Source organism: Ipomoea nil, unplaced genomic scaffold, assembly GCF_001879475.1.
Source record: "Ipomoea nil cultivar Tokyo-kokei standard unplaced genomic scaffold, Asagao_1.1 scaffold3105, whole genome shotgun sequence".
NCBI lineage: Eukaryota > Viridiplantae > Streptophyta > Magnoliopsida > Solanales > Convolvulaceae > Ipomoea > Ipomoea nil.
This window is the reverse complement of record NW_017619533.1, coordinates 2,488,217-2,505,487: the sequence shown is the minus strand read 5'-3', so window position 1 is coordinate 2,505,487 and position 17,271 is coordinate 2,488,217. Positions and strand designations below refer to the sequence as shown.

The 17,271-nt window shown below is 45.2% G+C and overlaps 1 protein-coding gene across 1 annotated transcript; it reads left to right on the top strand.

The window, feature by feature from the left end:
* Positions 1-2,990: 2,990 nt before the first annotated feature.
* Positions 2,991-3,677, top strand: LOC109166785. Its single transcript, XM_019315674.1, has one exon. The coding sequence runs from the start codon at positions 2,991-2,993 to the stop codon at positions 3,675-3,677; it is 687 nt and encodes a 228-aa protein (XP_019171219.1).
* Positions 3,678-17,271: the final 13,594 nt, after the last annotated feature.

Below are 17,271 nucleotides of genomic sequence, written 5' to 3'. Positions count from 1 at the left end.
TACACCTATATCTATCATATTTTTTTCTTATTTTTAATTATCATTTAATTAAAATCATTATATATTAATTTAATACTTAATTATATTTTAATTAAATTTCTATGAATGATAAATTATATATGTGTGTGTACAAAATACATATATTATTTGTATATATATAATTCAAATTATAATTTTTAATTATTTGTATTTATCAATGTTTTAATATTGGGCATGAATTTTTCGCGCATCGCGCGTACACAATACTAGTATATATATACATGTCATACGGTGGATATAGCTCTTCTTATAAACTGAATGCATGGATGCTATGTCGATTTGAGAAATTATGAGTTATTGAAGATTTATGACTTTATGAACCAATTACTACTCACTAGGCTTGGAATCTCGTGAGGGTGTATCACATAGGTTATGGTCCAGTTTCTAAAATTGGTTGGCAGGTAGTCAGAAAGAAGTCTGACTACTTGGATCATATACTACCCGGGGGTGTGCACATAGGGTTTTGGTTCAGATTCCAAATGGATTTTTAAGAGATGGTTATTTCTCCATGTATAAGTACTAATCCTCCATGTGTATTTACAGAAATTGATTTTTGAAAAATATATCTCCACGTATATTTTGGAAAGGTTTATTACATATATAAAACAAAAACTATTTTACAGGGTGGAGTAAACTTTACTTAGCAAAGTGTTACCTTTGTTTGTTATTTTTGTATATCTTGAAAATTATATGTATACAGGTAAATTGATTTTGGATGATGAAGAAAGAGAGCTTGGCTATAAGTTTGATCAAAGTGATAGATTGTTTTCAAGAAGAAAGATCAAGTTTGTAATAGTTAGTTATTGGATTATTGTTTAGATTATTTGGTAATTTTCAGCCTTAGCGTTTTGGTATAAGAAAAATACCTGAGCGTGGCCGTAACACCTAGTTCTTTTTTTTTTTTTTTTTTTAGTAAATGCTTCCGCTATGATTTTAGTAAATTGTTAATTAAGAAAAAAAAATTAATGAAAATGTGGACATGAAATTTGGGGGTGTTACAAGTTCGTATCAGAGCAGTTCGAACCTTTGGGAGCCTAGGTTGTGAGATCTTGGACATAGAAAGTGGTAGAGCCTAGGTTATGAATTTTTGGGGATATAAGAAATAGAATTGACTGGGAAATTGGAATTTTGGAAAATCGTGGTGAGGATGCGTGACATTACATGATTATTGTATATTTTTCTTCTATGATCGCTAATACATGCAGGTGGTGTTGTTTGGTGAAATTTGGAGAATTGGAAAATTTGGAGGTAATACTTTATGTTTTAATTGAAAAAAATATATTTGGACTTGGTGATATTTAGCGCTTAATTAATTTATTTTGGAGTTATTTTAGTAAGGTATTCTTTTAAGTTACGAGAACGTAATTGTATTTTTAAGTAGGGTAGAGTTTAACACCATGTTTTCTTCGTTAAGTGTGCAACTTGCAGATGTAGTCCGCAAGAATTTCGTTGTGTTTCCTTTCTGAATTGGGTTTAGCTTAGGAGCTTTGGGGACGAAGCTTTCTTTTAAGGAGGGTAGATTGTGATACCCTGAAAATTTTAAATTATTTAAGTAGGAAAAAGGTTTCATCTTTATATGTACGGAAAATTAAATTGGTTGTGATGGAATAATCACGGAACCGAATGGGAGCAGGACAACACGAACCGGGTCGGACCCGCGTAGCATGGCGAACCACCCCGGGGTAGGCCCAACGGGGGGTCGGCGTGGCCGGCCTCACTGAGCTCGGCCAAGGGCCGGGTCCTCGCGTGGAGCGAGTCCCGCAGCGCGGGCCGCCGCTCCTCCCGCGGGCCCAGGGCCCGTAGCGCCCGGGGGTATATAAACACCCCCTGATGTCCTAAAGAGGCATCCCATACTTTTCTTACAACATTTGTACTATTATTGCACGTCCCAAACCTCTGTAATAGCATTTTATATCCAATTAATGCGATATTTACCATTTTATTATTTGTTCCTCACATTCAAACATATATTCGGGTTGTATAATCCGGACCCCCGGGTTCATATAATCCATCATTGGTGCTCTTATTGAGAGCGGCGGTACAAGCTTAAGCGCTCTCCATATTATCCTTCATCCACAGCGATGACAAGATCCAGGTCGAACACCCACAACTCGCATGGTTCACGCCACACACGCGACCTCTCCCTCGCCAACCTCCCCAATGGGGCCACGGCAAGCTGACACACCGCGCCCGTGGTGACAGGAGGAGACCTTTGAGGACCCGGCCGATGGGGAAGTCAACAATCGCCCGCTCAGCGGGGGGCGGCAGAGGACCTCCAGGGTCGGCTCACCAATAATCGCCCGCTCAGCGGGGCAACGCCACCCACCCCACCACCAGTTCTGACTCCACAAGAGGAGGCTGCCGCGCTCGAGCAGGCGGCGACCGCGCTCAACCGCATCGCGGCAGGGCTGCGACAGGGTGCCCCAGCACCTCAACCCCCACCCCCTTCGAGGAGCATGGGAGTCCCACCACTCAAGCGCCCCGCACGCCCGCAACGCCGGCCGATGTGGAAGTCAACTCACCATGGCCATCCGAGAGGAGAGGCGAGGCGGAGATCAGCCGAGGCCGACACGAGCAACGGGAAGAGAGAGGGACTCGATCGACCCGGGCCACATCAGCGCTCGGGCGGTTGGGTCCGCGTGTGCCGGCGCAAGACCGCCTAGGGCCGAGGCCAGTCGCAGATGCTAGGCCGGCGGAGTCGTCGTGTTCACGGAGGTCCGGGAGCCATGTACCTCGTGCTCCAGGGCCACGGGAACCGATCCCACCAGTGGAGCGCTCGGGGGAGACATGAGGTCGAGCTCTAAGCTCCCAGCGCGATGAGATGGAGCAACTGCGCAGGCAGATGCGCGAGTTGCAGTGCAAGATCGAGGCACGCGACGAGTCACCAGAGCCTTGGGACGCCTTGACCACACCTTTCACGAAAGACGTCATGGCCGAGCTCCGTGAATGTCATGTATTATGACACCTTCACGCAACTCGGACTATCCAGGAAGCAACTCTCCCAGGTACGGACCCCGCTATCCAGCTTCACCGGAGACTCCATTGATACAGAGGGCTCCGTCACCCTTGAGGTGCAGATCGGCACCCCACCGCACGTCAAGACATGGGAGGTAGAGTTCGTGGTGGTAAAGATCAGCTGCGCCCACAACATCATCCTCGGCAGACCTGCCTTGGAGGACCTCAGGTGCGTCATCTCCATGGAGCACCTTTGCCTCAAGTTCCCTACCCCCATGGGAGTAAGCGTCGCACGAGAAGACCAGAAGATTAGTCGGAGCTGCTACTTGAAGGCCTGCCGCCAAATAACGAAGAAGGACCTCCAGGTGCACACAATAACAGAGAGGGCACTTCGAGAGGAGGAGAAGCGACCCCGCGCCAAACCCGTGGTGGAGACGGAAGAGGTCATCCTGGACCTCAGCCGACCTGATAGAATGGTGAAGGTAGGCACAAGCCTCCCGGCCGACCTCCGAGGTCGGTTTGTCGAGGTCATCCGCAGCTACAAAGACGTGTTCGCCTGGGTCCCGAAGACATGCCGGGCCTCAGCCGGGAGGTCATCACGCACAAACTGGCGGTGGACCCCAAATCCAAGCTTGTCCAACAGAGGAAGCGCTACCTCACCGCATATAGACGAGAGTTTGTGAAGAAGTAGGTCGACACCCTCCTCGAAATCGGGCACATCAGGGAGGTCACATACCCAGCATGGCTTGCAAACGTAGTCCTCGCACCCAAACCACCCACCTGGAGGATGTGTGTGGACTACACGGACCTCAACAAGGCATGCCCCATGGACCCCTTTCCACTACCCAACATAGACCAGCTGCTGGACTAAACGGCAGGGTGCGCACTCATGAGCTTCCTAGACGCCTTCCGGGGGTACCACCAAATTTTCATGCACGAGGATGAAGAAGAAAAGACGGCGTTCACCACCCCCGAAGGGGTCTTTTGCTATCGGGTCATGGCGTTTGGGCTCAAGAACTCGGGAGCCACGTACACAAGAATGGTGGCCAAGGTGTTCAAGAAGGTCCTCGGCCGGAACTTGCAAGCCTACGTGGACGACATGATTGTGAAAAGCACGGAGGCCGACCTCCACATAGCCGACTTAACCGAGGTATTTTCCATTATGAGGCATTTTGATTTACGTTTGAACCCCAAGAAATGCACTTTCGGGGTACACGGAGGGAAGTTCTTGGGGTACATGGTCTCAAAGAGGGGTATTGAACCCAACCCCGAGAAAGTCAAGGCCATCCTGGAGATGGAACCCCCGAGGTCCCACCGCGAGGTCCAGCGCCTCAATGGTCGGCTGGCGGCCCTCGGCCGAATTCCTCTCAAGGTCGGCCGAGAGGTCCTTGCCATTTTTCGGGGTCCTCAAGAAGAACCAGGGGTTCGAGTGGTCAGACGAATGCCAGAGAGCCTTCGAGAACCTCAAGACGTACCTCATGACGCTATCCCCCCTGGCCAAACCGGAGAAAGGGGAGGTTTTGTATCTGTACTTGGGCATCTCGCAAGCCGCGATCAGCTCCGTACTGGTCCGGGTTGACGCGGGGACCCAATGCCCGGTGTACTACGTGAGCAGAGCCCTCCGAGGCGCCGAGCTCAGGTACTCACCCACGGAAAAAGCAATCTTTGTCGTGGACGCCACGGCCAAAAAACTCGGACATTACTTCCAAGCACACCCCGTGCGGGTCCTCACCAACCAACCCCTCGAGGCAGTGTTAAGGGCCTCGAGGTCGGCAAGCAGGTTGGTCAAATGGTCCATGCGATTGAGCCAATATGATGTCCAGTTCAAGCCCCGACCCGCGATCAAGGGGCAGGCGCTCGCCGACTTCATAGTCGAGTGCACCGCTCGCGAGGCCGCCGAACTAACCCGGAGCGATGAGGAAGATTGGTGGACCCTGTCCACAGATGGCTCGTCCAGCCCCAGAGGGTGTGGCGGAGGGGTGGTCCTCGTAACCCCGGAAGGGTTCCGGGCCTACTACGCCCTTCGTTTCCACTTCAAGCTGTCCAACAATGAGGCCGAATACGAGGCGCTACTGGGTGGCCTCAGGCTGGCATTGGGACTAAGGGCCTCCAAAATAAGGGTGCGATGCGACTCCCAACGAAGAGAGGATGAGAACATACCGCAACGTGGTACTCCAGGTCCCTGGTCAATTGACCCTCTACGAAATTTTGTAGGTACCCGGAAGTCAAAACGGGGACGCGGACTAGCTCTCCAAGCTCGGCCTTGGCACCCCGGAGCATGTCTCCAAGATAGCACGGATTGTCCAGCCTGGAGACCTACCCCGTCCTCCCCATACAGACACGGTCCCCATGCTGGTTGGACCACCTCATTGAATATAAGAGAACAGGTACCCTGCCAGCAGATGAGGCAACCGCCAAGGCGGTCAAGTGCAAATCACCAACATACGTCCTCCTTGGAGACACCCTTTACAAAAGGTCCTACAATGGCGCCGTCCTCCGATGCCTATACCCGGACAAAGCCAAGTCCGTCAAAGAGGAGATACATGAAGGCACCTGCGCTGCACACCAAGGAATACGCGGAGTACGCCCGGGGGTGCCTGACCTGCCAGCACTTTCATGTAGAGCCGGGACGGCCAACGACCAGCTACACGCCTATCAGCACGGTGATCCCGTTCTCCCGGTGGGGGATCGACATCGTCGGGGCCCTACCCATGGGGTCCGCGAAGAGGAAGTACATAATAGTCGCCATAGACTATTTTAGAAAGTGGGTAGAGGCGGAGCCCCTCGCCACCATCACGAGCACCCAGTGCACGGAGTTCATACGGAGGAACATTTTGTACCGCTTTGGGGTCCCCATGCAAATCATCTTCGACAACGGGCGCCAGTTTGAAATCAAAGAGTTTAAGGCATTCTGCGACCAATGGTACATAAAACACACCCGCGTGGCGGTGGCGTACCCACAGGCAAACGGGCAGGTGGAGAACGCCAACAGAACTATAGTCGACGACATTAAAAAGAACCTGGACGCAGCCGGAGGAACATGGATGGAGGAGCTGGACACCGTCATATGGGCATACCGCACCACCCAAAGAAGAGCCATCGGGGAGACACCATTTGCGCTCGCATATGGGTTCGAAGCACGGGCCCCCACCGAAGCTGTGATACCATCCTATCGGGTTGCAATATACGACCCCGACCTCAATGAGGAACACCACGCCGCCAACCTCCACCTCATCGACGACAGAAGGGAGGAGGCCATGGTCCGGGCAGAAAATTACCAGCGTCAAACAAAAACTTACCACGACAACCGAGTCCGACTCCGTTACTTCCAGGTTGGCGACTACGTCCTCCGGAGGAGGGAGGCAAGCCGACCCCAAGACAGAGTCAAATTTGCAAAGAAATGGGAAGGACCATACATGATTGAAGTCATAGTACGACCAGGCAGCTACAAGCTAAAGACCACATCGGGTAAAGTGGTAGACAGGGTGTGGAACTCGGAGCACTTGCTGAAGTTTTACCTGTAGAAATTCATTTGTATGGCACATCCCCTCCCCAATAAAAGGTCGGGTTTCCATTAATAATGTTTGTTTACATTCGCAATGGAATAATGAGGTTGTTGAACAATTATCCTATCCCGACTTGGGGACAAGCATGTGCACAAACAGAGTCAGACGCTCGGGCACCCCAAGGCCGGCCTACCCGAGGTTGGCTGACACGGGGTCGGCCGGCGCAGGTTGGGTCGGAGTGAAGTCGGCTCTCCGAAGGACAGTCGCGCTAGAGAGGCCGAACATGACGGGCGCGTACGCGAAGAGCCCGGCGACCACATTAGACATAACACACGCCCTAGGGGCGGTACGAGATCCGGCCTCGTCCACCGCCGAACGGAAGGACTCGGGACGCGAGTTAAGAGACTCCATCCCAAGAATCGCTAAAGCGCCCCAGGGGCGGTATGAGGTTAGGCCTTACCTATCGCCGGACGGGCGTAACGCAACCTCAACACCCTAGGGTTGGTACGAGGTCTGTCCTCGCCTACCGCCAAACGGAAGGATTCGGGACGCGAGTCATGGGACTCCATCCCAAGAATCGCTAAAACGTCCTATGGGCGAGATGAGGTCCAGCCTCAACTATCGCCGGACGGGCGTAACGCAACCTCAACGCCCCGGGGTGGTGCGAGGTCCGACCTCGCTCATCGCCGGACGAGCAACCCAGCAAGAAGAAGCGACCAGCCGACCCCAACAGCAGACAACGAGAGGTCGGCCGGCCGACCCCGTGAGGTCGGCTAGTCCCGCGTTGGCGGGCTGGCTGGTACCGCGTTGGCAGGCCAGCCAAGTTTCCGCGTCGCCAAATTTCTTTAGTCCCGCGTTGGCGGGCACAAGGCAAGTCACGATGAGGAACAATCAAGATAAATATGCATGTAAAACAGACAGAAGTATAAGACGAAATAGATGATCAGTGTCATAGAAAACAATGTCATGCCGAAGCCAACAAGTCTAGTACAAACAAAACAAACAAAAGGAACGCATTGGCAACAACCCGCGCAATGAGATAACACCAATCTAAGCAAAACAGAAGAGATAGTCTATGCAAACAACTAAATAAAGATAAGGGGCCACCAACTCTAAAGGACATCAAGGCCTCACAGCCTCGCGGGCACCGTCGTCGCCACCCAAATCAGCCTGAGTCTCCTCCTGGGGGGCATCCACGCCTGCAAAGCGAAGAAGGTCAGCCGCGAAGTCCGCACTCGACGAGCGGTCAGCCGCCGAGTCCAACGGAGGGGGCGCGCCACCCTCTCCCTCCACCACGTCCATGGGGTCACCAGGCTCCTCCTCCAACTCCTCGGGCAGGCCCCACACCACGGGGTCAAAGGATGCATCTCTGGCGCGAAGGATGGAATAGATCTTACTCTGCAAGGAGCACTCCCCCGCCTCGTATATCGCCAATCCTTGCAAACCCACACACTCATTCCCCTCGGGGAAGCTCATGAGATCATCCAAGGTCTCCTGGGGGTGCGCGAAAACATAGGCTTTCGCATCCTAGACAAAGGTCTGGGAGTCCTTGTAACCCGTAACAACCACCCTCGAAGCCTCCTTCAGGGCCTCCTGATGTGCTGCGCGCTCCCGCGACCGGCTGGCAATCATCTCAGCATACTGGCCCTCCAGCGCCGCAAGTTTGTCGCTCACGTCCTGGCGAGCCCGCGTCTCGGCCTCCTGCTGACCACGGGTACTCCCTAGGACCTTCTCCATGGACACGGCACAGGCAACCGCCTACACAACGACAAACATAAGTAGAAGACAAGATAACAAGGAAAAAGAAAACACATCATCATCATAAAGTAGCACTTACCTCTAGCAATGGGCAGAAAATGGCATGGTCATCGTGCATCACCGTGTCGCGGGGCAAGCAGAGGTTGCGCATAAAGGCCTCCGGAGGAACATCCCCGCAAAGTATCGAAGCAGTAGGAGGGGGGTGGACAGACCAATCAGTCAAGGCACCCTGATGCGGCGCCGTGGTCATCGGAGCTCGAGCAAGGGGATCGGCCGGACGGCCATCCGACAGGTGGTCCGCGTCGGTGGCAGACCTCGTCTCACGTCGGCGCAATACCCGGGGACCTGGGGGAACCTGGACGCCCGAGGATGCATGGCTAGTCTCGCCAGTCTTGCGGCGCTTTGGGTCCTCGCCACCACGGTTCCGCAAGCTCTCAACAAGGTTCATGATTGCGGTGCGACGGGGAGCTATACCTACACCAAGACAAGTCGGTAAGCACTTCAAACGAAAAACGCGTAAACAGACAAGCACATAGGCACGTCGACGAGGTGACAAACCAGGACTGGTAGGCATGGTTGCAATAGGCGCTAGGCGCTAGTCGGGCGGTAGACTAGCTCCTAGCGCCTAGACGGCCTAGGCGGGGCCTAAGCGGTCGCCTAGGCGGCTAACTGAAAAAATGAAAAACAGTGTACGTGTGTAGGTGCATATATGTCATATTATACATACATACATACATACACACATACACACATACACACATACATACATATATATATATATATATATATATATATATGAAAAAAATTGGCAAGGTCGAGTCGGCCGGGTTAACTCGGCTAACTCGACAGAAATTGACGAATTAACTCGGCGTAATCGGCCGAGTTAGGCGCTAGGCGGGCGCCTAGGCGGCCGGTCTCCTAAGCGGGTGCCTAGGGAGGAAATCGCCACGGCCTAGGGGCGCCTAGCGCCTAGGCGCCGATTACTCGGTGCCTAGGCGGGATTTTTGCAACCCTAGTGGTAGGAGGAGGCGTCAAGTGTCCAGCTCGCAACTCAATAACATCGTCATCCTCTGAATCATCGCTCGAAGACTCCTCCTCGGTCTCCCCCGCGGAGTCTGGAGGGAGGGGGGAGCACCACGAGGAGGCGGAGGAGGGAGGTCGCAAGAAAAGCCCGCCCTGGTCAAGGACTCGTGATCAACGAGGGCCTGGGAGTCTAACATATCAGCTATCTCACCCAAAAACTCCAGGGCCAGCGCCTCAGGCTCCGGGGTAGACCTCGGACAACGGGACTTACGAAAGTACCCTCCCCAAGGCACCTCAAAAGGGAGCGCCTCGCCCGTAGAGACAAACACGAACCGGGGCTTCCAACCCTTGTTGAAGTCCCGTACGTGTCCCATAATCTTCGTCCCCGGCTGAGCCGAAAATGCCATGTAGCCCTTGCTCTCCTTAGACGAGGAATTGGTAGCATGGAAGAAGGAGTGGAAAAGGTCCAGGTTGGGGCGGATACCCACCTCGACACACCGAACAATAAAGGCCGCCACTGCCCGGTCAGAGTTAGGGACTAGCTGACCCACAGACACGCGATGGAAGTTCAGGAGCTCAATGGTGAAGGGGTGAAGCGGGAAAGCTAAACCCATGAGGAGAGATGTAACATGGACCCCGAAAAAATTGGGTCCGAGAGGCCCCAGTATACTTGTCCCGGGAGGCGGGATGTGAACCACAGCCGACGGGCCGACCAAGGCCTTCGCTATGGCGATATCGTGAGGATTGAAGGAGGACCCGAGTCCCCGAGGGATGGCGGAGTCAGGTACAGTGTACGGACTCAAGGGGAAGGGATCCGGAAGTGGTGTAGGAGTCAACATGAAGGGGGGATGCGTGGCTAACGGATCTATATATGGGTACTCAATGTAATAGTGCTCAATGTAAAGGGAAGGAAACCGGTCTAAGTCAATAGACTCGTCATCACTAGGCGGGAGGTCCGCGTAGTCAATGGAGTCTAGGACGGACCAATAATTGATAATCAAGGGTAGGTCTACCGGATGCGTGTCCTCGGCAAGAGGCACTAGACTCATAAAAAGCTAGCTTCGAAACTCTAAAAGAGGGTTTGCACGAAACTCACCTGACTCAAGCAAGGAGGGGATGAACAAAGAGGGCACGGAAGGAGGACACAGTGGAGTGCGGGTCGGCCTCGGCAGGGCTGGGGTCGGCCGGTGGCAGCTCGTGGTCGGCCGGGGGCGAGTCGGCCTCGGCGAGAGCTGGGGTCAGCTGGTCGGCAGACGGCGGCGGTCGGCGGTAAGGGGTGTTGGCGCCGGAAAAATGGGGGGAGATGAGGGAGAGATATTTCAGATTTCTTGGGAGCTTTGTGTGTGTGTGGGTAAGTGAAGGGGAGCTACTTTATATAGAGGAAGGAGGGAGAAAAAATGGGGGGAAAAAGGGTGGGCATTTTTTTGGGAAAAGGGGGGAAATTTTGGGGAGAGGAAAAGGTGTGGTTTTGGGAATGTGATGAGGAGTTTGGGAAGATGGGGGTGGTATTTAAGGGGGAATTTGAAGGGTTATGGTAGGATAAGGATTCTTAAGCTGATAAAGATGAACTCAAGTTTAAATTTCAGTTCGGTTAGGAGTCCTATCGCGATGGGAATTCTTCAGGAGGCTGGGTTGGATTTTTGGAATGCGATTTGGAGTCCCGTAGTTATTAAATTTGTTTTATTCTCTCGCGCTAACGACTTCTTGCAGCCCCGAGAGTGGGGGACTGATGATGGAATAATCACGGAACCGGATCGGAGCAGGACAACACGGACCGGGTTGGACCCGCGTTCACCCCCGTAGCATGGCGAACCACCCTGGGGTCGGCCAACCACCCCGGGTTCGGCCCAACGGGGGGTCAGCGTGGCCGGCCTCACCGAGCTCGGCCGAGCCCCATGGGCTCGGCCGAGCTCCGTGCTCGGCCAAGGGCCGGGTCCTCGTGTGGAGCGAGTCCCGCGGCTCCTCCCGCGGGCCCAGGGCCCGTAGCGCCCAGGGGTATATAAACACCCCCCGGTGTCCTAAAGAGGCATCTCATACTTTTCTTACAACATTTGTACTGTTATTACACATCCCAAACCTCTGTAATAGCATTTTATATCCAATTAATGCGATATTTACCGTTTTATTATTCGTTCTTCACATTCAAACATATATTCGGGTTGTATAATCCGGACCCCCGGATTCATATAATCCATCAGGTTGTAATGAGTTTTAAACATTAAACCCTTCCTTTGCAAGAATAATATTCTTATTATTAAACCATCAGAACTTTCATCTTCTTGTCCTCATTTGATGATATGTTACTTTAATATTAAAACTATTTTATATGTAATATATATATATATATATATATATATATATATATATATATATATATATATATATATATACATTTGATATAGATTGTATTTGTATGTGACTTGCTAAGCACCTTGTGCTCAAATAGCACCCGGGTTGGATTCCCATATGGGAGGTTACAAGTTTGAACCTCAGTAGAGGCGTTATTGGCTATATATATAATAATAAGATATATATTTTTACACATGCTATAATTAAAGGGATTTAATCAAATTAAATTAAATTGGATAGTGATGGTTAATGGTATTAAATTAAATTTGATAATGATGGTGAATGGTTGTTAGAAATTTTATAATAATTACATTTGATACCAGGACTATATGGTCTAATGGTACCCGGGTTGGACTTCCATTTGGAAGATTACGAGTTCAAGCCTCAGCGGAGGCGTTATTGGTTCTTTGTGTTTCAATAGGTTGAGAAAGTATATGAACAGATACTACAATGTAATAGAGCCAGTAACTTTCAAAAAAAAAAAAAAAAACATTTGATATTTGATATTTGATTATTTCATTTAATTAAAGATAACGATGGGATGATTTAATCCCCTTCTTTCTCTCCTTGAATTGGCCGAATTATTCTAACAAAAAGAAAAGACATTAATTCTTCTTCTTCTCCCTTCTTCTTCTTCTGGTCTGTCTTCGCCGTTCACTTTAACAAAAAAAGATTATTTTCTTCAACAAAATTAGAGTCTCAAGTTTTTGAAGAAGTGATATTATAGAAGAATAAGGGTAGGCTTAAAGTTCTTGAGAATTTCTAAGATAAACAAGTAAGTATATATTTGTGTCCACTTCTTCATTCTACTCTGTGAAATTTGTGTTTTTAAGTTATAAAAGTTTATATTTTCGAGTGTTGATGGCCATCAAAATCATACTTTTTCCCTGTAAATGTATTTGTATATGATAAATGGTATTATTGTGGCTAAATAAATATACGTGTATGTATGTAATTATATATATATATATATATATATATATATATGTGTCATATGATAGATATAGCTCTTCTTATAAACTGATTGCATGGAGGCTATTAGGAGTGACCACGGTTCAGTTCGAACCTTTGATTCAAACCATAAATGTTACTGTGCTAACCGAATCATAATCGGAACCGTCCATACAGTTCCGGTTCCTAACCTGAACCAATAAGGTTCCGATTAAGGTTTTCGTTATTAAGGAACCGGAAAAAAAATAAAACAATTAATAGCTGCAGCATACGGCAGTACTGCCGCCTGCAGCATACTGCCGCCGAAAAAAATAAAACAATTAATAGCTACAGCATACGGCAGTACTGCCGCCTGCAGCATACTGCCGCCTGCAGCATACTGCCGCCTGCAGCATACTGCCGCATACTGCCGCCTGCCGCCTAGAAAGGCCAAAGGCCAAAGGCCAAAGGCCAAAGTTTGGTCTTTGTTCTTTGGCCTTTGCGCCAAGAGAACAAAAAATAAAAAAACATAGTTCTTTTTTTTTAATAAATTCGGTTAGAACCGGCGGATCTAACCGGAATCGGAATCGCGGTCACCCCTAGATGCTATGTGGATTTGAGAAATTATGAGTTATGGAAGATTTATGATTTTGTGTAATATATAAATCTGAATGGTGGGAATTTGTATTTCTATAGTACTGTGGACAAAAATGATTTTTTTTTTTTTGATAAATTATGTGGAGAAAAACATATGTTTTGAAAAATATTTTGGAGGAAAATATTTTGGAGAAAATTATATATTCGGGAAACATGTTATTTTTGGAGAAAGGTATTTATTTGTTGAGACATGAATTATTTTAGAGAAATCAAGATATTGTGTTGTGTTCAGTAAAAGAGAGTTAATGTTCACTTGAACCAATTACTATTCACTGGGCTTGGAATCTCGTGAGGGTGTATCACATAGGTTATGGTCCTGTTTCCAAAATTGGTTGCGGGGTAGTCAGAAAGAAGTATGACTACTTGGATCATATATACTACCTGGTGGCTTGGAATCTGCTGGGGGTGTGCACATAGGTTTTTTGTTCAGATTCAAAATGGATTTTGAAGAGATGGTTATATCTCCATGCATAAGTACTAATCCACCATGTGTATGTACGGAAATTGATTTTTGAAAAATATATCTCCATATTTTGGAAAGGTTTATTACATATATAAAACAAAACTATTTTACAGGGTGGAGTAAACTTTACTTAGCAAAGTGTTGCTAACTTTGTTTGTTATTTTTGTATATCTTGAAAATTATATGTATACAGGTAATTTATTTTGGATGATGAAGAAAGAGAGCGGGCTATAAGTTTGATCAAAGTGATAGATTGTTTTCAAGAAGAAAGATCAAGTTTGTTATAGTTTGTGATAGATTATTGTTTAGATTATTTGGTAATTTTCAGCCTTAGCGTTTCGGTATAAGAAAAATATATGAGCGTGGCGATAACACTTAGTTCGTTTTTTGTTAGTAAATGCTTCCACTATGATTTTAGTAAATTGTTAATTAAGAAAAAAAAATTTAATAAAAATTTGGGGTGTTATACCAATTCACATCAACTCTTTTTTTTTACCAACCACCTTTACGTAATAGTCATATTGTGTGGATAAGTAGTGTCAAGTCTATTCGTTTTCAGCACTTTAATGCATTTGTAGTCAGGGAACTGGACAACATTGAATAGTCATCCAGTGCTTAAAAAAACGCACCCATTAAAGGAAATCTGGAAAAATCTAAGGCATTTGTCATTCACGCACATTAAATTCTTAAACAATGCACCCAAAAGTATACACACACGCACATTGTACATTTATTTCGCGCACGGAATAGAGCAAACCAATGCACATTAACTCTTTTTTTACCAACCCCCCTTTAAGTAATAGTCCTATTGTGTAGATAAGTAACGGGAAAAAATCAGTGCATATAATCAAGTTGATCGCCTAAAGGGAAGGAAGTGCATCAGGTTTAATTTAATTAACACTTGTGTAGTATTCCGTCTTGGTTTTTTTGCAATATATATCGAAATGGCGTCAAGTGATTTTTACACACTCATACATGCTCATCATTTTTTCCTCATCTTCTTTTTCTTCTTCATAATTTACTAGTACTCCACCTATGCGATGCACGGACAAAGTGTGTGTGTGTGTGTGTGTGTGTGTATATATATATATATATATATATATAAATAATTATTTTAATTGGAGTTTATATTTTTATGATAAGTTTGAAACATAAAAGAGCTCAAAGCATCATGTATGTTGAAAAATGTTGGTGTTAATAGGTGTGTAAAATCAATCATGAGATTGCATATGCATTTTCTCAGTAATTTTCATTGAACAAACTGAACATTTTTTTTTATCAATATCTATGCAACAAAGAATTAAAAATATACAAACTTTATAAATTATTAAACACCTCTTTATATACAATATTTGACGTTGAAGAAACATACTCTCTATTGTCGTTACAAATAAGTAATTTAAGACCATTCAGATCGTTAACTCTAGATAAAGCTACATACAGTTGACTATGAACAAAAATTGATTTTTGTTTATGTTTATAACAAAATAACCAATATCATCATATATGCCACCTGTGCGTTGCACAGTATGAAAATGATCAATTGATTAAATATATAGTATAGAATAATGAATTAAAAATATATAATATTTAACAAAGCGTATGAATATATTATTCAATGAAATTTCTCTCTTTTTCTTTGAAAGCATTAAACGGATTGTGAAAAATATAATTAAATCTGTTTTTAAAAAATTGTTATTGAAGTTGTAATAAAAAAGTATAGAATGAAGCACTATTCTTCAGAATTCATTGCGAGATGTATTTTTTTTAGTAATTATAGAATGGTTATTTATATTTAACATGACAACGTACAATCAACACATATTATAAAGGCCTATTTTATTAGATATTACATGATATTTAAAAATTTTAAATTTAAATAAATAAAATGTACGTATAAAATGAAATCAACACCTAAACTACATTATTATATAAGTTAATAAATAATATTTTGTACAGGCAACAAAATGATATTCATTCAACTCATGTAGATAAATTTAAAAAAAAAAAGTAAAATTCACAAAGATCCATTTACATATCTAAATTACAAATTAATAAAGACTTCCTTGAAAACAACATTTGTAGTTGAAGAACAATATTCTCCCTTCTCATCGCACATTAAGATTTTAAAACTCTCAATGTAGCCACATATAATTGACCATGTACAAATAATAAATTCAATATAAAACATATACAAAAAAATTACATAATTAAATTTATATATTGCAATGCACAAATAGAACATATTATAAAATTCATGTAATAAGAAATTAGTACAACATAAATACAATCAATGATATAAGAATATACTATACAATTATTAAGTGATACTGTATAAGATTATTAACAAAAAAAATGTGATTGCATGTAAATTCTTTTTTGTTTTTTTTTGCCAAATAATAAATTGACTATAGTATGATATATTTTTTCCAGAAATATTATCATATCATACACAAACATGATATATGTACATCAATCTATACATAAAATATAAAATAGTACAAAAATGGCCCAAATGACCCAAGATCAATAGTTATGTTGTGAAACTGAATGCACCATGCGCATGGTGCATAAGATGCAAAACGACGTCGTTTTGACTAAAAACGCGCATCCCACTTAAAAAAAAAAAATTCAGGTTCGATTATCGACAATAACATTATTGTGGATATATAGTTATGAATTTCTGAATATATAGTTATGAATTTGTGGATATATAGTTATGAATTTATGGATATTTAGTTCATTCATTGTGGATATTTAGTTCATTCATTGTAGATATTTACTTCATTCATTCACTGTGGATATATAGTTATGAATTTCTGGTTATATAGTTATGAATTTCTGGATATATAGTTATGAATTTATAGATATTTAGTTCATTCATTGTGGATATTTAGTTCATTCATTGTAGATATTTACTTCATTCATTCACTGTGGATATTTAGTTCATTCATTGTGGATTTTCACTTCATTCATTCATTGTGGATATATAGTTATGAATTTGTGGATATATAGTTATGAATTTATGGATATATAAAAATGCTATTGCCGGAAATCGAACCTTATTTCTATTTTAAGTGGGACGCGCGTTTTTAACCAAAACAACGTCATTTTGCATCAAATGCACCATGCGTATGGTGCATTCGGTTGCACAGCATAATTTGCGACCCAATACTTCTGCAACCCAAAATTTTCCCCACGTCCCCTAGATAAAAGGAAAAGAAAAAACTAGGGCTGGGCATTCCGGTTCGGTTTATCCGAACCGAACGGTTCGGCCTCAAACCGAAGAACCGATTGGTACTTGGTTTGAGGAAACCGATCGGTTCGGGTTAAATCCGAACCGAACCGAAAAACCGATCGATTTTTTGCTTTTTTTAATTTATTTTTTATTAATAATAATATATATATATATTATATTAAATGTTTAAGGTGACATTTGAACCCTTACTCATTTGGTTATAAACTAAGAGCTTTACCCACTAAGCTATAGCTACATTTATGTCTATATTCACATTTGTATGCTAATAAAGGTATACATTTTTCATTAAATGTTGCACACTTCAAATATAATGAATAAAATTGTCCGTACTA

Bases quoted from the DNA above. Each gene is read 5' to 3' on its own strand.
- LOC109166785 (XM_019315674.1), top strand. From the start codon at position 2,991: ATGTATTATGACACCTTCACGCAACTCGGACTATCCAGGAAGCAACTC.